Source organism: Diadema setosum, chromosome 16 (genome assembly GCF_964275005.1).
Source record: "Diadema setosum chromosome 16, eeDiaSeto1, whole genome shotgun sequence".
Taxonomy (NCBI): domain Eukaryota; kingdom Metazoa; phylum Echinodermata; class Echinoidea; order Diadematoida; family Diadematidae; genus Diadema; species Diadema setosum.
Window position 1 is genome coordinate 26,828,992 of NC_092700.1, and position 21,475 is coordinate 26,850,466.

The following is a 21,475-nucleotide window of genomic DNA, read 5'->3' on the forward strand; positions in this document are numbered from 1 at the left end:
GAGAAAAAATACATATATATATGTATATATTTATAGTATATATGTACATGTTATATAAAATATATGTTATATCTATATTACATATCGTATATATATATATATATATAAATATGTTCATAATACATATACATATACATATATTCTGCATCATTGGCTGTGCGGTAAAATCAGGTTACAAACGATATCATGGTGCAATCGGTACTTCTATAGCAAAAAACAAAACATATATGTATATATAGATCAATGGGAAAGGATTATGCGAAAGTCAAAACTGACAAAGCATATACCAAGCTCGTCTCAAGATAACTCACTTTTATTTTCACCAATAAGAGGATCAGTCTCTCGCCCAGTCACCTCGGAATGCAGCGACTCTTTCGATGACTTTCTGAGGCCCATCGTGTTCGACATCGAAGGATATCTCGAAGGAACTGATGTCGAGGACGACGTCAGGGAGTCAGCCGAAGTCAAAGTTTCGTAGTTCTTCACCATTTTTCTTTTCTGAGATATAACCTATACGTCATATCCAAAATAAGGAATGTCCACCTGTAAAGTCACGGCAAATGCTTCGTATACTTGTTATTCCAGAGATAATTATGGCTAAACGCGATTGTAGTTATATCCATGACACAGAGGCGTGGACGTGTGATGTCCGGACCCTCGTGAACTTGTAGCATTTATATAGTTGATGCAGTGGTTGCACTCGTATTAGAGCATGCCTGAAGATATAAGGCCAGATGTTGTGCATTGTCATAAATACATAATATATACCATCGTCTGTCAGCGGTGTTTAAAGTCTACCTTGTCATGCTTGTAAACCTAGACAGGGGTCGACATCGGTGACCTTCGTTCCTGGCTCACAAATTTGTTTCGATTTGGAGTTTGATAAAAGATAATCAGATAGGGCGAAGAAGATAATACGTACGAAGAACGTATCAATGAGAGAAGATAAGAAGAGGAGATAAAGCAATGATAGAAAGATTTCAGTTTCATTGTCATTACCTTGTTAACCTCTCAAGGTTCTCTGATAGGAGACTATATAAACATAAGATATTTAGGTGAATAGAAACAACGTTGAGCTCTGGAGTGAGTTAACAATTAAATTCCAGGTTTTCCTCATACAACAAATTTATTTCAATGTATATATGATGGTCAACAGATTCAAACGCTTCACCGAATGCTGAGTACAGAATTACGCAAAATGCATGCCAGTAAAAAAGTAAGAGACAAATTTCATAAACCAGTTTTATTGTTGTTGTCGACAGATCTATCGAAATGAAACAAAGGCACGCATGCCATGGTTACGATTTAAACTGTTGAATTCTTAATGGCTACCAGAAATGCAGAAATATCGTCAAACAAATCAACATGCTTTCTTTTGTTTCATTTCAATCTGTCGACAACATAATATGAACGTTGTAAATTACAAGTAAAATACGTGCAATGTTAAGGAAAACTCTTTTCCCTTTTATAATGACAATAAAAACGCTAAGGCCACATCTAATTCTTTCAACTCATTCTTCACAAACATTGGACCTCAACTGGCTTCAAAAATAAAAGATAATAATTTTTATGTCATTCAAAAATTGACTAAATTTCTGCCACTAATATTCTTGAAACATTCTTTAATACTGTAAACTCTGAAATAGACAAAATCTGTCAATGGTTTATGTACAACGAATATTGTACCTAAACATCTCTAGAACAAATATGTTTTGAACATATTGAATAAAAACCACAAGAAATAATACTACTTAAAATAATTCCTCTGATGGGCTGTCTCTAATCGATTTCAGAGCTTTTAACTTCTATAGGAGCCTAAATCTTCTCCAGCTTACACTGTATTTTGAAATGATATTATTCACTATGCCCACACGCTTGTCTCACTATCGACGAATTTTATTACGATTGTAATTCGTGTCTCAGTAATCTCGTTCTGTGTTATAACTCTGCTTTGATTTTACTTTATATTACAACTACGAATTTGCTAGAAATAAATCATGCAAGAGATAAAAGTATCTAGAATGATATTTACACATGCATGGTGAAATGCGCAATGTAATGCAATAAACATTTGAGCTTACACTAACATTTCTGTAACGTTATATTGCATTGTTTTGTCTATCAAACAGAACAAATTGTTGCCAGCTCACCGCTTATCTATCCAATAAGATGGATACAATTCCTTTTTGTTGTTGTTTTGTGAGAGATAAGATGCGCAGCCTTTGGACTTCGAACGTACCTCCATTCGTGTTGTGTCTGTGTGGTGAACTCTAATTTATGTTCCACTTCAATGTACAATGTAGGGAGCATATTATCCAGTGCCACGTAGGAATAACCAGAGTACTCCAGTGACGACATAATATCATCTTTAACAGAAACGTCGCTTGAAACTTGCCTATCTTACACTAGGCCATATGACATATGTGTGGTTGAGGTTCACATACATTATTCAGATTTCGAACCATCATGACTATGAGTTGGAAGTGTACGATTTTGACGTTGCTCAGCTATTGCGCAATTTTACAAGGTGAGTAGATTTCCCACACTCTTTTCCTTCCTCATTATTATTCTACCGCGAGCAGATACTAAGAGAGTATCAAAGTTGCCATAACATTGCATCTATAGATTAAAAGTACTTCAAGATTATCATATATATGGCCGTTCTTGTTATCTTAGTCTTATTTATAATGCAGTTTATAACATGCTATAATGCCCTCCTATCACTGCCTATAGGCAAACATAGGCACACCGCGTATCACATAAAACGCCTCTTTACAACCATTGCAAATGCAACTTCTGCTACGTATGGAATTGAATATGGGAGGTGAGACTTTGTATTCCCTACCGATGAATTTATGGCGAGAATATTTAAGGTGAAACAAAATATAGATGATGTATAATATGAATACATTCACGTATTATATATACAATGTAAATACGTAATTATAATAATCATGTATATCATATACATACTATGTATGAATAGAGAGAGGGAGAGATACAAATGTAGATAGACAGACAAACAAATAAATAAATAAAGAGAGAAAAATACTGAGTTAAGTTTAGTTGAGCACAAGAACTTCCAGGTCTTAGGTTTACTTAATTCAGAGAGATCTTGTCTTTCCCGTCTTTTCTTTTCTTGCACACAAAGCGTAGATCTTACGGATATTACTAGAAAAGCGAGTGACTGCTATTTTGTCATCTCTGTCTTCAATGAAGGATGACTGAATGAGAGAAGATCGAATTATGAAAATTTAGGGGGTTTTGGTGTATGTGTGTCGTTTTGTTTTTTGTTTTTGTTTTTGTTGGTTTTTTTTTTGGGGGGGGGGGGTGGGTGGTTGTTTTTTGTGTTTTGTTTTGTTTTGTTTTTTTGTTGTTGTTTTTTTTTTTTTTTTTTTTGCCGGGGGAAGGGGCACTGATGATGCAACAGAAAGTCCTAATTGCTGTATATTCTTGCAGGGGCTATCATAGGACCAGTCATCGAGCAGTGCGGGGACTCCCCGCTTCCTCCCGCTGCGGTCTGCTCTCTCAAAGCGTCCCGACGAAAATCCAAGGTGGATTTAGATTGCCGCCTAGGTGGATTCACGGGGAATGCTTCCCTAATTTGGAGTTCGTCCGAGAAGCCCACCATACCTAGTCATCGACACACGAACCAGCTCCCTGATGGCTCCCTCGTGCTCGTAGCTACCATAAGCGTGGACGCCAAGGAGGAGTTCGAACAGACATTAACCTGCTCCGCAGAAGGTGACGATATTGCGGGATACCCCTCTGCGACAGTCACGATCCTTGCAATGAAAGGTGAGTAATCAATCCGATGAAGTGTATTGGAGCTAAGCAATAGGGAGCTTTAGATTTGCGGCGCGGACGTTTAAGACGACGCTTGAGCTGGACGTTCTCCTCTTCCCTGCTTTAGATAACGCTGAGACGCAACCTATAAAAAATTAAAATGGCGCCCACATACGTGTATGATCGGTGCATGAGGTATAGCTCTATGCGTCGTGTATTGAACGGACGTAAAAATACCACAGAATGCGTAGTGAAAACTCAGACGACGCGAACTGCTAATAAATCGACTTTGATAGGCGATTCTACGAATGCTCAGAATAGGTTTTTTTTTTCCCCTCTCTGAACGTCCCCGTCGCGAAAATCTAAAGCTCCCTAATATACCCAATGCGTAACGGATGAGCAATTTGTTTCAGTGTTGCGTTTTAGGATCTGTTCATATGAGGTTGAAAAAAACGTCAAAAAAGGGTCTCAGAACAGACCGCGCTAAGTTCGCTGGACTCAGTTTCAGCGCGGAAAAACTGTTTTGGTTTATCCCTGTTATTGTACGCTTGCAAGTATTAAGAGAAACTCCAATTACCATAGTTTACAAGTGCATACTGGAATTTTTTTCCTAATGAAAAAAAAAAGTTCTTTTAAAGACTTTGTAAACCTTGCATTGCAGCTAGTGTCAATACTCATGTCACGTTACGTCATGTCACGTCACGTATGGCGCCTCCCCTACTTCTCTTCCTCCTCTCTCTCGGCACAGCAAAGACACTGATGGAATAAACAGATTCGCATATTCATATATATATATGCCATGATAGATAAAGATTCGGAACAGGAGGTAAAAAGGGCAATCTATTGTGTGTGTGTGTTTTTTTTTTTCATCCCAAGGCAGCAATAGATATCATTTATGAGATATCCATGGTAAAAAAAAAAAGTTAAAGAAATACAATTCCACAGAGGCTATTAACTTTTCGCAATTGTATCTGCTCGCAGATCTGAAACTCTAGAAAAGCTACAAATCCTCATGTGTGTTTGAATGATCACAGCATTCACGAAAATACCTATTCTCATGATTCTCATATAATGTACAAGACGCCTGTCCGTTTATCAGAGGTCGTAAATTCGTATCCTGCTCGAGTATGTACGCCCACGATTTCTGTTGTCATGGCTACTGCTAAAGCACTGGTCATTTTCGGTTCTTATTTACGTCGATGTAGGGCAACTTGTCAATCAGTTGCAATCATTATTATTATTATTATTATTATTATTATTATTATTATTATTTATTCGGCAATTCAACATACAATACAAGCGGACATAAAATAAAAAGAACTGGAAGAAAGAATTTCATCAATATGTATTATATATATATATATATATATATATATATATATATATATATACATATATATATATATATATATATATATACTAGTATATATATATAGTAAGCTATATAAATTACTAAATATAATTTCCAATATAACTACTGATGCAACAAATGTTTATTATTTGTCGGTTGTTTGAAGCTGGTCTATCGACGGGTGTATGGGTCTTCATTGCCTTGCTCGCCGTCATCATCGTCGTCGCCATCTCGATGGTCGTCACGCTGGTGGTGCTCAGAATTCGCAGCAAGCTCCGCCGACCACGAGCCAGGAGTCACGAAGCCATACCGCTGGGTGAGTTGCACGCGGGAAGATGTGCTACATTCACCAATGCCACAATTACATTGTTAATTTCATAAAATGAGTATCGCACTTATCTCTTCTTCCCAGCTGGAGTTCAATTACATAGATAACATGAGAGATAGATATTACATCTCGAACGTTAGTTTAGTTGTTTATGATATTGTGGCTGATAAAAATTAATCGCACTTTGCCTTGAACACAAACTAATAACATAATGCTACATCGCCCTTTGAAACGTACATATACGTACTTATGCATATATCATATATATGCAGTATAACTAATCATTCACTTCAGGAATCAAATGTCGATCTTATACCTCGCACAAGAAAGTTAAAATCAATCACAAATATTGGACTAAGGAGCAGGTACGCATGATAACTTTGTCATGATTGCAGTTAGTCGGAAGATAATGTTCGGTTTACACCATTAATAATTTTCTTTTAATCAAGATCGATCCCTTCCTTGATACAAGAGAAATAAGCGCTGGAAAGGTACGATTTCAGAGAATGCCCACTACCAAAGACCAGCAGTTTCTCCTCACTTGTTGGACTAGAAATGTTGATTCTTCCCTAACAGACTCTTTTTGTTTTTCTTCTTAAGTTGGTTTTGATCAAAGGCGACAGTCAATTAGAAAAGAAATGCAGGATTACGACGGTGGCAACGTCAACATCAAGATTTATGGTCGTCGAGGTTCCGGGAAATCGGCATTGATTAACTCGATGAACTTCGCGTTATCAGGTATTAGTGTGCCATTTGAATTACCTATATCTTAGCGCCTAACTAGATACTAAGCCTTATTGCCACTGCTTTGAATGTGACCACTGAACTATTTATAAGAATTTCACCCATCCGAGAATGAAATGTAAATTTCTTAGTCATTTCATATGAAGGTAAGGTTCACTTCCCAGATAGTACGAGCTTAACGAAACTCGAATATGCCAATGAAATAACACGACTGCATCATTAGTTGCATAAAAATTTACCTTCATGTATGGGATTTCAAGGGAAATTATAAAGTGTGAATGATAATAGATAGCAGATAAATTTGCCAATGAATTTATTAGAACAAAATATCCTGGGGAAAAGAATAATCAATTGAATTGTTTCGATCACAGCAAGCTCGGAGCATTGTTTGAATCAAGATAGTCATATTCAACATAACAGGTATTCTCTGAAATCAATTGTTTCCCAAAAAAAGATTTTATCTGCACTATTCATGCTGTTACCGAAGTTATCGCTGATATTAATTTGAATACCACTGAGAAATCTTGTATTTTTCTACCTTGACATGTTTGAATAATTTAACGTTGTCTTGTGCTTTTGTGCTGTTCATGTCAGTTAATAAAATGTGGTTGAACGGAAAGTCAAATGTATAATTCTGAGTTGTATAACTATGTCTTCATTGAGTTAGTTTCCCATTGCACTTCTGAAAATTGCAGAAAACAAATCGAACCAAAACATTCAAATCAAAGATGAGTTTTAATTATAATGCGACTGTCTTCATCGTCATTTAAACGCGTTTTCCACACTTCAGGAAAAATATTTTCGTATCGTCAACGTACCTTGGTGAGCATAATTTACACCCACTTGTCAAATCTAACCACTCAGTCATTATGCATTTAGCAAGGTTTCGTTGCAAGTATTTGTCTTAATTGTTTTGCAAGACTATGAGAGCACTTATTCTCACCTGTATTTTGAAGTAATTATCCTCAGACTCGGTTCAAAACATTTTTCTGTTTTCAAATTTCTATCAGGTGTCTACAGTAATCTGGCAAATGAAGGAGATAGTAGTCCTGAAGAAGATGCCGCCGAAGAACCACGCCACAGCAAACTCACAGAATACATCACGCTTATTGAGCATCGTGCGATGGCGGACTACTCAGACTTGGATTTGACTGGCAATACGGCAAATGGTAGATTCGTAGTTATGCAAAGAAAAATAAACAAAAATGATACGCAAAATAAACGATTAATATCATAATTATCAAAACTGTATGGACTTTAATTACAGATATATGTAAGTCACAGAACTGGGAGTGAATTGTTACAAAAGAAAATGGCAAATTGACAGCAACATTTTGCTTCTCTCAGATCATACTTATCAGAGGAGTGGTCACGTGACGTACAATGGCAACTATTGTGATAATAGAATAAAATTAATGGTAAAGTGATACTTATTGATCATGTATTGTTCTTATCATTCCTTCGCACATTTTTTCATTATTACTTTTCATTTTATTCATCAATTTATATGACAAAAGTCTATAAGAAATGAATTTGATTTGTGGATTATGTTTCATAACTTATTGTCTAGGCGGTGTCGGCGCCCTACGTACACATCAAGATGAGACAAACGTAGTGATCGTTGTCTGCAATTACCCGTAAGTCCAACTCTTTAATCAGTTTGACCCCTTTCAGCAAATTTTAACTATTGATTGCATGAGTGCTACTTCATATTGATTTAGTTTATGTGTTCACCGTCAATCATAAAAGATTTGAAAGTGGATATGATATCATACAACTTTTCATGATCCTCGATTTTGTAAAAAGTTTTTATCTCGCTATTAGTTAAGTAAAGTCACGATATTACTGTCAATGCAGGTCCACGATAAAAAGATGTAATTTATCTGTTTTCCGTCACTCCCAACAGATTTGAAAATAGATACGATAATTATACAACCTTTCATGATTCTGGATTTTGCAGAGTTTTTATCATGCTAGTAGTTAAATGAAGTCCCCATATTACTATCAATGCAGGTCCACATTCAAAGATGAGGATCAGGTACTTTCTATTCGAAAAGTGGTGGACAAACTGCGTAAAATTTACGGTAAGCTTGGAACTCATTTATCTTCATCGCAACGGATATCACGTCTTGACACCACTTCAATTATTTTTATATATAGCTTTATTGCTATATTTATTGTTTTATGTTACCCTTAGATTTATCACAAATTTTTACCGATTTGTAGTGATAAATCCTAAGGACAACATCCAACAAAAAAGACATGCAAACAAACTCGCACATCCTCACACACATACACAATGGAGCACATACTTTAGTGATTGTCTTGTGACGTTTGTTCATTGATTGCTTGAGAATTATCAGTGAATGTCAAGACGTGAAACAAACCAATAAGATCTTCTTTTTTTTTTTTGCAGCTTCTTTGCCTCAAGTGGTTGCAACTTGATGAAAGCATTGAATATAGAATGCACGAATAGACCTTTCAAAAAGTTATTTTGGCTTTAAAATCCACGCATATTAATTGGCTACATTAACAGTATAGTCTTTGCATTTTGCATCAAATTATGTCAATTGCCACATGGTTTTGTGATTTTTTTTTTGTGTGTGTCCTTAATTCTTCAGTGTGCCTTCCGATGATTGTGCTAACTCACAAAGATGTTTGCCAAGACACAGCGAATCTCAAATCCGACCTCAAATTAGCAACGGAAGGACAGCTCTGGGAATTCGAGAATTACACAGAATTAGCCCACACGGAAGACGTCGAGAGGGACCTTCAATTCTTACAACTCCTTTCGGCGTCTGTGGAGTCCTTTGAACAGACACGGGTCCAACACTAGATTTTAGGACCATTCATCTAAGGACCAGATTTTACAAGTTTGTTATCACTGAAGGATACCGACTTTTTCAGTTCTGCTGATGAGCATGACACACATTAAGGAGCTCTGCACACATTTCTCTTAACATTATGATATGTGCTATACACTTAATTTATTTCATCACCACCAGCCTGCTGCGTTTTGTTTCATTTTTCTTGTTGTTATTATTATTTCTAAATGGGTAAAAGACACAAAACACTAAAAGATCGCGTTGGCTCTGCAGTAAACAACTGACACCGACTGATAGGCATGACTTATCTTAGTGGTATCGTGCACTGCAGTGAGAGGCATGCACAGTAATTCATAGGGGAATTCCATAAAGTTGCTTTCCACGAATGATTTATCAATTTTCATCTTTCTCCCTGGAATATGTTATTCAGACCTGTTCTTGTTATGAAATATATAATACCCTTTTGCGCGTCCTACTCCGGTAGTTCACTAATATTTGAGAGAAATGAAATTATTGAAATTTTGTGTTCAAACCGAATTAAGAGCTGCTTTAGATACCACAGAGTTGTCGAATTGTCGTATACTCTCTAAACTTTTCCATTTCGTAACTTTATGATTTATGATTTTTCCCAATATTGTCAGACTTACGTTTCTTCTTTTCTGTCTTCATGCAAAGCCACACAATATCAGGATGGAATTTCCCTGTCAAAAATGTGTGTATAGAATCTGTAAGCACCACACATTATGTTAAAGGAGACCTCCGGATGATTTTCAGATTTTTACATTTGAACAACTATGAATTAGTTATACTGAGGACAGAGTTTCAGAATTTATGATAATTTGGATGAAGAATAAGAATATTTTCAAAATTTATAACAAATCGAAATGAACAAGGATGATGACATGGCAGAGTCACTATAAGAATGCATGAGTTGGGGCTCAAGGAAGCAGAACAAAAGAAGGAGGCATGCATAGATTATACACAGGTGAACTCGCAAGCAAGCGGTATTGTAATGGAATTACACTGCTACATTTCTGAAATATTTGAACCTCCTAGTCATCATCCTTGTTCAGTGTAATTTGTTTAAGGTTTGTCAAAGTATTGTTTCTCTGCTCAAGAACCACAATAAATTCCACAAATCTATACATGGGGTTGTCGATTTATGTACTACATGATGTGAATTTATGAAAATCGTCTGGAATGTCCCTTTAATGCCTTCATGTTGCCTGGCCTTGATCAGGCTATAACCAAGGTATCTTCCTCCATGCAGTTGTGAAAAATGATGCCATTCTCTCTAAAAAGTTCTCTAAACATTTTTGGGTGATTCCTGGTGAAGAAAATCAAAATGTAGAGCCTACATGTATACAGTATACGCATGGTTAGACTTCCTCGTTTGTTTCATCTTTCAATGCAGACTGGTGTTGCTATTGGACCTCACAAGATAGTGCTGTACGTTTATTTTTTTTTCTTTTGAAACTCTCTGTAATCTATGTTATGCTATCAACGAGCCGTTTTGAAATGACGACGCACTATGCGGCTCATATTTACCTCAATGAAATTTGGATGTTCCGTGATCCCTGTACTTAATCGCATATGTTGCTTCAAAGAATTAATTGTTTTGCCGTCGAGTGGGATATTTCAGGAACCCAGATGCATACATGAAAATTAATGAAAATCAATATCCATGATTACTTGATACTTTCCTTTTGTGTGTGTGGGGGGGGGGGATTGACTTTCCTGTTCCTAAAATTATGAACAAGGAGTACAGAACGAGATCAAACGATTACTTCTAGAACTTCGGATGAAATATTTGAAAATTTGTCAATTTTAAAAGTGTATTAAGTCTATGGGATGGAGATGAACGAAACAGGGGGAAATTGTGGGAGGAGGTACCCCCAACGATTCTATGACATTCGTTCCTGCGACAATAGTTCCCATGAAATAATTATTTGCACGCCAAGCCAAACATAATATCTACCGGCAAACATAACCCTAACCCTAATCCTAGTCCTGACATGAAACTAAACCAAAACCCTATCACAACCCAAACCCTACTCTTAACCCTAACCCCACGACTCCCCCGGAGATAATAAGACCGGCGCAATCGTTGCAGGAACAAATGTTGTGTCCCCCACCCCCAACCCTGCACGCCATAGTGCTTTTGCAATTTCAGAATAGAAATTTAACCATTTGGTGCACGCTTTAGGCTATAAAAAACGATAAGAAATGAATAAATGGCTCCTCAAAAAAGGCAAAAAACGACAACAACAAACCATCACTTTTGAATATCTGGAAGAAGCGCCAGCATATAATATAATTGACCTTCCATTAGATGTAAGTCAGACGTGTGGAGTATGAAAAGAATGAAGTGCGGCCATTTATCAAGATCACGCAATGTAACTCATTCATCTGAGTAAAAGGAAAGGCCCCGTAGCATAAGCTCATAATAATAATAATAATTAAAAAAAAAGAGTTTGAGCAAACTTGGCCTTCGATTACCTCTTTGAATCCGGATGGCTGAGCAGAAATGAGAGGAAAACATTTCGTCTAAACTGAGAGACGGCAAAGAAAATGCAGCTCATTCATCTGAAAAAGAGTCACATTGAAATGCGTCTTTAATAGCAGGATATTTACTTATTATACAATGCTGCTTCTTGCTCCTTTCATTTACTCCTTAAGTCGTGGTTGCCGATCATAAATGAAAATAAAGAAATATTCCTTTATCACGGGCATGATATTTGCAAAGAAAGGCCAAGTCATTCGTCTGAATATACTATAAAAGGGCCTTGGCACAATTAATGTCAATTGTGTGCATAGCTGGTTAAGTTGCGCCTTCATTAGCTACTAGTATATGAGTCAGACCTGCTGGGCGAAATGGAAAAGAGAGAGAGAGAGAGAGAGAAAGAAATGTAGCAAGAACAAGAAAAGAAATCCAACTCATTCAGCACAAGATACTGAAATGCTCTCAGCGAGATGTGTATCCTTGTACAATGTACATAGCTGCTATTTGTGCCTTCCATTAACTCTTTAATTCAGGGTTGCCAAGCAAAAGTTAAAAGCGAAGCATGTTGCATTCAAAAGAAAATATGGAGAAGATAATACAGCCCATATATCTGACAAATATTTATACCGAAAGGCGTCTGTGCAGGATATGCTTAAACTTGTACACTGCTTCTAGTTGTGTCTTCTATCATCTCTTTCAGGTAAGTAGGGTACGTCGCCGAGTTTGTAATCATCTCCGACATGCAGATCAAAACACGCCGGACGCACGCCATGATTAATTGCTTCTCGATTCCTGCCAAATGTACTTGAGAATAAACAAATGCAGGACGTACACGTAAACCATGACCGCAGCAAAAGCCCATGAAGGCATGACGTGTTTCCAAGAGATGAATGAAATATTACTGCTCTCTCTTGATCTCCTTGTAATGGGTATGAACACTGTACCGTATCATACATGGCTAGTGCTTTTTGCGATTGTCTTTGCACTGTATCGAAGAGGGGAAGCTGTGTAAAAATAAAAAAAAGACAACAGTATACGAACGTACATTTTCACACCTGTGAAGATTTAGTGTAAGGGTTTCAGCGAGTGTATATTCTTGGAGTTTATCATTGCACATGCACCCAATTATTTTTCTTTAATTGTTTGTTTATTTGTTTGTTTGTTTGTTTGAATGACCGATTGACTGACTGATGATTACATGCCTGGTTGGTCGATTGAGCCCTTGACAGTGTAAAGACTGCATTTTGTAAACAGAGCTGACTTTTTAAATATCGATATTATCTTGATTTATCGGTGTCAAATTATAATCTGTTTAAATCAAAGATTCACATGTGTATCGTGACGTAAACATACACCATTTTCATCCCCATTCAAGCTGCAATGAATACTGAAAGAGTGTCTTGTTACTGTGTCTGTAGAGATAATTTGTTTTCAGAGACAGGTTCCATGACTGGTTCCATGACATTTGCTCCTGCGACAATTGATCATGATTTATCCCATGAAATATCTGCACGCTGAGCCAAACATAAATTCTACCAACAAATATAACCCTAACCCTAACCCTAACCCTAGTCCACACATCAAACTAAACCTAAAACTCATCACAATCCTATAGCCCTAACCCCAAGTCCTTGGAGAAAATAACACCGGAGCAATTGTCGCCGGAGCAAATGTCCCGTCATCTTTTGACAGAGATGACATACCAACTTTTAACTTTCTTTTCAACATATGACAAGGTTGTGTTAGGAGAAAGCCGGCGTTATACTCCAAATATTAAAAGAAAAAAATTTAAAAAGACTTTATTTTCTTCTCCTTTTCAAAATGTCCAACGCATTAAGTTAATGGTGCGTAATGGCAAACATGTGGGTTTTAATAACGGAACATTATCTTGAACAAACTGCACTCGACCTTAACAACTCTGCGGTGCTCAAGTATAGTGATTAGAAGCAATAAGGAAAGACGTCAGATGTGACATATGATGAAATGGTGTAGAGGGTTGTCATAGCAACTCTCTCTGAATCAGTAGCTTGTAACTGTGTTGTCATGTAATTCTTACCAAGGCTGACGAGATAGCGCGAGCTAAGCGGAAATTAGATCTCTCAATCTTCCAATTGTATGCCGTCCGAATTCAAATCTCGTCTAAACAGCCATAAAAGTTGTGGATGAGCGCCGGAAAATGTTAATGGAGAGCATTTACGTCGCTATTTGTTGTCATCTACTTCCCAACGTCGTAACAAACAACCATAAAACCAAGATAAAGTATCAAACCAAACTTATTAAAAGGACTCTCTTATGTCGCTTTGATATAACTCTGTACTTACATGGAGATTACGAAGCGACATTAGTGAGCGAGCAGACAGGATCATCACGATACAATATTGTAAAGCCACTTTTGAATTCATGTTTCTTCCCTTCTTCCTCCGACATGTATTGAACAGCTTTCTTTTGCAAATGCACACACACACACACGCACACACACGGGCGTGCACACACACACACACACACACACACACACACACACAGACACGCGAAAATTAAAACGAAGACAAAACGCCAAGATCTGCCCTGACTAAATATGAATATACCAACGAACAGTTTGACATCTTCAGGGGATATTGATATCTTCAGGGATCTATGATATCATTTTGACAGACAAAATGTTTGTCCTCCATGCTTCAGCTTCTCTTCCACGTCTGATAGCAGGACAATCACCATTTGACCGTGACAGCTCCTCCCGAACTTTCAATTCACCATTGTGACGGTTTATATCCGGAGAGACGTTTCGCAGCAACAGCACAGTAGACACATACGTGAACAAGCGTTCATATTTTTATGCCACATGAAGCGCAACATTTTATTAACGTGTGGTCACTCTGTTTTACACTGTTTTGTTTCTCCCGGCACTGTAGAATGTGTAACAAGAAAAAGCAAAGCAAAGAAAAAAAAGTGGAACGAGTTGTACCCTGTTACCACCATGAAAAGAAAAGATCCTGAAAACCGATCAGCCATCATTATTATTCATAGACCAGCATGACTCTAAACATCTTAAGTGGAAAAAAAAAAATGTGGAGCTTATTCCGACTTTTTTTTTCAGTAAAGAAGATGATTTCGAGGAAGAAAAGTGATAACGCTTGCACTTTAAATCTTGATTTACGACTGAAACAGTTGTTTCATGCTGATTACATTGTTTCATTTCCTTCTAAGCCCCTATCTCAAGATGTGATTACCATCAAACATAAAATGTGCACACAATATTATTTAAAGATATTCCTTTATTCTAGTTGATAAGACAGCAGATTCCCAGTTGGAGGACCTGTGTTAGATTTCCTCAGCTCAGTGCTTACGTCTTGGGACGAGAAGTGGCAACACTGAATCGGGTACCCCAGATTATAAGAAGACCATACTATTATTATCATCATCATAATTTATATTATTATTTTTACTATCATTGTAATTATTATTATTATTATTATTATCATTACTATTACTATTAAACACGTGCAGCTGTTCACACTTCGGCACTATCTAGAGGATTTGGGGGCATGCATCAGTGTTAAACTTTTTTTTTATATATCTCTTACGCTGACAACTCTGACGTGAACTGTACGTGGTATGGACAAGCACATTGGTAGCAATACAAAGAATGAGCTAAATGTTATTTTCTAGACGCCGTATTTACGCAACGTATCAAATTACTCTGAACAACGTCATGGTAAAGCCAAACTACACTAATCGAATACATCACGTATTCGTGCAAAAGAGATGAACTTTTAATATGCTTCAAAATTATGATTCAAATGCATACACGTGACCTAGTAGACTGCAACCCACGTGGTCTCCCACTCAAAAAGGGTTCAAACAATTACAAGACTAAGAATGACCTATTCACAAATAATTTAGCTTGCTTGCAAAAATTGATGATAAAGATGAAGCCCTCAATAAAATGTAATGGACACTTTGATAGATTTCAGCGACAGATACAGGTATGACGTCAAAATAATGTCGACGCTTGCCCGATGTAGGAACTAGAAATAAATTTACACATACGTGTACATATACACATATACATCTACATAGAGGATTAAAAAAAGATGGGTTGATAAAATGTAAGGAGTGACAAATAGAGGGACTCTTAGTTGTGATAATGCTAGGCTTCATGTTACAATCACTTTTTACTGAATTTAGGGAATATATAGAATTCCAACTGATCGACGACTGAAAAGAAATAGCGTATTTCATTAAACACACTGTCATCAGAAAGATCAGTGTTTTCTACCAATCAAAAGATCTCAAACAAGTCCTTCTCGTGATATACACTCGAAAAAAAAAATAGGTTTAACTTTGCACCTTTACGTGTGACATACTGGGGGAACCTTTACGGGTGGAATTGTCCACCTTTCAGACCAGAGAGGTGCAAAATTGCACCTTTAACGGTGCTCATTCGTCTGACAATTGCAAAGTTGTACCCGTAAAGGTACTACAATATTGTGTCACATGTAAAGGTGCAAAGTTGAACCTATTCATCTGAGAGAATGCATTATTATAGATATTGAATGAAGAGGAACATGTCTTGACTACGTTCTATTGAAAGGGTTAAGAGAAACAAACCAAGCTGGAAAAGGGGGTGATGTTAATCACAAGGTTAAAAAAGGGGCCTGATTCTACAGACTGACTGTTTGCATGACTGTCGAAGAAGACTTCGATGGGATACTTTTCCTTGAAGAAAACGATGGCTTGCGCTGCGTGCACCACAGGTCCAACACTCTCTTGTTGGCACAGAAAGCGAAAAAGATGTAGACCCCCTGCAGAGAGTTCAGAATGATGAAGACGTACCAGAGGGCGTCCTGTTGACAGAAAGCCGCCACGTACCCAATCAGCCAGGTGAAACCCATAATTGTCGAAATCTTTGAAATTAATACCAAACAAAGAAAAGTTAGATGACTCATGAACACTCTTAATCGATGAATTTTAAGAGAGTATTTTGGTAAACAACTGTGCTCTGAATGAATGGAATAAATCAATTTCCACCCTTGTCATCAAGTTGTTAAATTTTGATTTACTTCTTGATTCACTCTGTTTCAGAGGAATAGAAGAGGAGTAGGTGTAAATCAAATACAACTTGACAGGCTTGCAAAAATACAGGACAAGGGCTTCGTTTCATTGACCTAAAGCATGTAAAGACAGACTCGGTAGAAAATATTGACGACACAATATTCACTTGGAGAGCATACTAAGATACGAATTCTGGGATGATTTTGTTTTCCCCAGAAAATAAATACTTTATTGTTCTTCAAATGTATATTTGTGTGTTATCATTTAAGGAAAAATCTTACTCCTGCTTGGTCTTTATCTTTTCCGTTTTAAGTTTCATCGATGTCAGTACTAATATTTTGCCACATAGGGAAATTGTCTTTTGTACCTACTCAAGTGTCGCAGCCGTCATTCTTATTTGCACAGTAGTTATTCTTGAAAATTGTCCCAATGAAGAATCTGGCGCATATTGCAAAAATAAGTTCATGGTCACAAATAAATTATAAACACTCCATTTCAGTAATGAAAGATGTAATCGCATATTTACTGCATTTATTCTTTGTTGCATTAAGTCAATTATAACTAGGACTGGGGGAAATAAAAACCACGGAGAAACATCTTATAAGCAAACAGACAAACACATTTAGGAAGAAAGCTGACATTTCTTTTCGTCAAGCTACGTGTTATCTTCCCACGCAAGATTTTGGACATTTTTGTGACTGACAGTAATAATAATAATAAAGGACATTTATATTGCGCAGCTACAATAATAATATACTCTACTCTACAGTAAGATGGTACATTCCCTTTACCTTGATATAGATGCGCAGATTTTCTGCGTTGTTGGTCTCTGTCTTTGCTCCTTCACGAAGTTCTCTTCTCTCTCGAGTACTGAGGTGAATTCCACGGACAGTTTTGGCAAAGAAGATGACGTTCAGCGTCAAGGCTACGGCCACGGGACCGCCGAAAGCTACCAGATTCGCGTAACCATCTCCGATCCAACAGGAAAGCTCATCGCCATACCGAATGAGGTCTGAGTTCACGCCAAAACTTACAGCAACACCAGCTCCCACTATCAAGAGAGGCAAGCCAAAGGCCACTAGGAGGTACTTCCTCAAGATCGCGCTGCTCTTGCCGGAAATGCTGATAGACGAGTGAGCTCCAAATGTCCTACCGAGATCAAAGGCGAGCGACGTCGATATCGAGAACACCGACAACCAGAAGAAATGTGATATTGCGGCAACAAACGAGCACGCCAATGGATGTGCAGTGGCGAACCCGCCGAGCATCAACAGGGCTTGAGCAATGAGAAGGCAAGTGCAGAGAATCATGATAAGTTTGCTGCTGACTAATTTCCGCAGTGATGCGAAAGTGAAGTACGTAATGAGGGTGAAAGTGAGAGCGGTCACTGACAGCAACGTTCCACCATAACTCAGATAAACATGTACTGGGGAATACTGAAAGAATGACCAAGTTGTTGTCACGTTAATTGTGCCATTTTGTGTCAAAAAGTGACATACACTAACGAGATCTCCAGTATAGAAATAATTTTCTGGTGGTATAACATCACCGGTCGGCTTGTATTTCAAGCTGTTCCCGTCAAATCGTTCAAACAGGTCGATACTCAACAATAGACGGGGACAGGTGGGAGTAGTAACTGTCTGATTACAATTGATTCTCGTAATGTCTTTCACGAAATTGACTGTGCCTTGCATGCCTCTGTAAGTTGTTCCTAAAACCATGAAGTTGTCTTCCCCACTCCAGTCAATGCTCTTCCAAAAAGCGTGAACTTCTGTTCGCAGCTCCGATGACTCCATGGATCGATTGCAAATCACCAGATTGCCTGGAAAATTACAATACCCGAATATCGACACGGAAGAGAGTCCGCATTCAGGGTCAAGATAATTAGTCAAATTTTCATCAAAGTGGACCACTACGCTCGCATAGTCGATCTGAGCAACTATATTCAAACTTGATCTGTTGGTTCCAATAGTGTAGTTGTCTCGGCATTTCATGGTATGTCTTGTAAAGCCTGTGATACTGTTCAGTATTTGCAATGTGCAGTTGTGAAAGTGTCCATCCAAGATGCCTGAACATGAATCTCTCTCCGACACGAATGCGATCGTAGTCATTGAGCTGTTGGTGGACTCCAGTATCTTGCAGATCCCATCTTCGACATTGTCTTCCCACACACATTCATTTTCATACAACTTGGAACCTTGTGGGCAAGTGAGTGTCAGGCAATTACCGGTGAAAGGGTCAAATGCCTTTCCAGAAATGCATGTAATTGCTTCTGCTGTTACAGTCTCGTACTTCGTCGAAAGCCTGACTCCGCTGCCGGAAGAAAAATCGAACAAAACTGAAATTGGCTGAGTAGTTCTAATACTATTCCAACAGGGACATTGAAAGTACTTAAGACGGGAAGGAATGCCTGCAGGTGAGCATTCAAAGGTTCCGTAGTTTTCATAGATTATCAGATTGTTTTCGTACAGTATTGATTCGACAGAAAGAGTCGAACAAGCCTGCGATATTAAATCATCTGTATTGAACATGCACGCCTCGACATGTTGGGACATGTAGCTAGAGCACGTTGTCAGAATGGGTCCATGGGATATATAGTTTGGAGGATCAACGGACAAGGTGCAGCCTGACTCATTGACTGCTTTTTTAATCGAGAACGTTTGTTCCATTTTGAAGGTATAAATATCACAATCTAACAGTGTAACCTTCCATGGTGTGATGTAATCAGCAGTAATACCATTGCAAACGGCACAGAAAATGTTCTTAAAACTGCCCACACCTTCCTGGTTGACAGGAACATCCACCATGGATAACTCGGCAGATGACATGTTTTCGCATTTCCATCGAGTGTCATCATCGGCCCACTCTGTTGGACAGGACGCAATGAGAAGGTAGTTTCGCTTTTCCTCGAACATTAGACTCATCTTTGTCTTCACTTCGGAGCAGCGAAAACTGCTTCGCTGGAACCGATGAGAGGTGATGCAACCACCGTCCTCCAGAGACCCGTATGTGTCTTGGGGACAGCAATCTCCGAACACGACGCATGCCGCGTCGCACTTACAGGATGGCGTTGATGTGGTAGGCTTTGGACAGAGAGGATCACTGCAGTTCTCATTCGGACAAAGTGGGATTGACAGGTCGTTGTAAGATACGTTATGGCAGTCTACGTTTTTTTTTTCCAGAAAGAGATAATAAACAGAAGAAAAGGAGAATATAAGAACGTCATAATAAAGACAGTATTTAAGGATGATGGAATACATATTGCACCCATTTATTAATAACAGAATTATTTTTTTTTTCAATTCAATTCGATTCGAATTAATTCAATATTTATCAAGTAAGAAATCAAAAAAAGAGTGCAATCGAGCAAGAGACAGCGGAACTTAAACGGAAGACAAGAAGGGCGTACGAGATAGGGGTATCCCTGACTTTACATTTTCAAAGACTATAGAAATAAAACAGTACAAATAGACAAACACACACAAAAAAAAACGGTGATCAAACATAGAATGTTTGCATGGTAGGAATCTGAATTGGACAGAAAAAAAACCCATATATATATATATATATATATATACAATGGTATATATAAAACATTGGTACTTTTTAAGTTTCACATTTCGAAAGAAGCGTAACAGTACAGATGGTCTGGAAAAAAAAATCATTACTGAATTTGATGCCCTTATGTGATTTGACAGCAGCTGATTGGCCAATGACAAATAGTTAATACTTATTTCCATGACCCAAAACTCAAAAAAATTTTCACTGATCAATTTGGTCCAGCTCAATCCAAAAAATTAAATAGGTTTTCCCTTTAGGTATTAAAGTTTAGAGATATGAGTTGGACATGTATTTTGTTACACTTTTTTCATGTTTTGTACTTGAGTGATGGGAAATGATAACATAAAATGAGTGAAGAGTGCCAATGAATAGGTCATACTAAAGAAACGTTCAAGAAATGGATATTTTGAGATTAGACGACGGAGCAACGGATGCAATAACGTCCAGAATAGAGCAAAGCCCTTCACATTTTGGGGTGCTGTTCGTTATTCCGAAGGTTCGCTATTCCGAAGGTTCTTTAATCCGAAGGTTCGTTAATCCGAAACACACAAAGTCCCTATACCTCGAGGTTCGTCAATCCGAAAATGAAAAAGGGTTCGTTAATCCGAACATTTGTGGCGTTATTCCGAAGGTTCGTTATTCCGAAGACTTGTTAATCCGAAAATGAAATTCGGAATAATGAACCTTCGGAAAAACGAGCTGTTACCACATTTTGTCATATTAAAAGCTCACCACATCCGTGATTCTCAACCGTCGACGCACCGCTGACACTCGATGTTGCCTGTAACGGTAGATCGGTTGTCGATGCGCTAACAGTAATCACCGCCCACGCCAATGCCATTATTACGCTGGTCCACATGGTGATATTATATCTAAGTCACGATAAATTTTCACCAAAAAATATACATTGCACAAGCAATGATTGGTCTGCATCAAGGAAGCGATAATAGCTTCCCACTAAAGAAGGAGAGAAAAAAATCACATTTCTAGCGCGATGACGGGCATCAGAGCAAAAATCGAAAGAAAACTAAAGTATGCTTGTTATGAAAAATAATCCTACGTTCATGTCATCCGTTCAACCTTACTGGTAAGAACACAGTGTTCCAAAGTGGGTTCACAGAATGTTTGCATATTCGACTAAGTAAAAACAAAACAAAACAAAACAGAAAGCGCGAATTTAAAGGGATAGTACAGTTTTGGTTGAGATGAAAAATAGGCTTTCGAATTTTTGCAAGATACCAAGAAAACACTTATGCTATAGCACAGAGCATACCATTTTAAGAGGAATTCAAAGTTTATTTGATGAAAATCGGGTTTGGAATAAC

At 37.8% G+C, this 21,475-nt stretch overlaps 2 protein-coding genes across 2 annotated transcripts; one reads left to right on the forward strand and one right to left on the reverse strand.

The window, feature by feature from the left end:
- Positions 1-2,403: 2,403 nt before the first annotated feature.
- LOC140239761 (uncharacterized) lies at positions 2,404-9,045 on the forward strand. Its single transcript, XM_072319582.1, has 8 exons — positions 2,404-2,527; positions 3,460-3,798; positions 5,304-5,453; positions 6,066-6,203; positions 7,220-7,378; positions 7,780-7,846; positions 8,223-8,293; positions 8,831-9,045. The coding sequence occupies exons 1-8, from the start codon at positions 2,467-2,469 to the stop codon at positions 9,043-9,045; spliced, it is 1,200 nt and encodes a 399-aa protein (XP_072175683.1). The 5' UTR covers positions 2,404-2,466.
- A 6,933-nt stretch (positions 9,046-15,978) lies between these two features.
- On the reverse strand, positions 15,979-21,009 carry LOC140240134 (uncharacterized). The gene is made up of 3 exons (XM_072319944.1): positions 20,883-21,009; positions 17,381-19,752; positions 15,979-16,441 (listed from the first exon to the last, which is right to left on the reverse strand). The coding sequence occupies exons 1-3, from the start codon at positions 21,007-21,009 to the stop codon at positions 16,199-16,201; spliced, it is 2,742 nt and encodes a 913-aa protein (XP_072176045.1). The 3' UTR covers positions 15,979-16,198.
- Between the last annotated feature and the right edge of the window lie 466 nt (positions 21,010-21,475).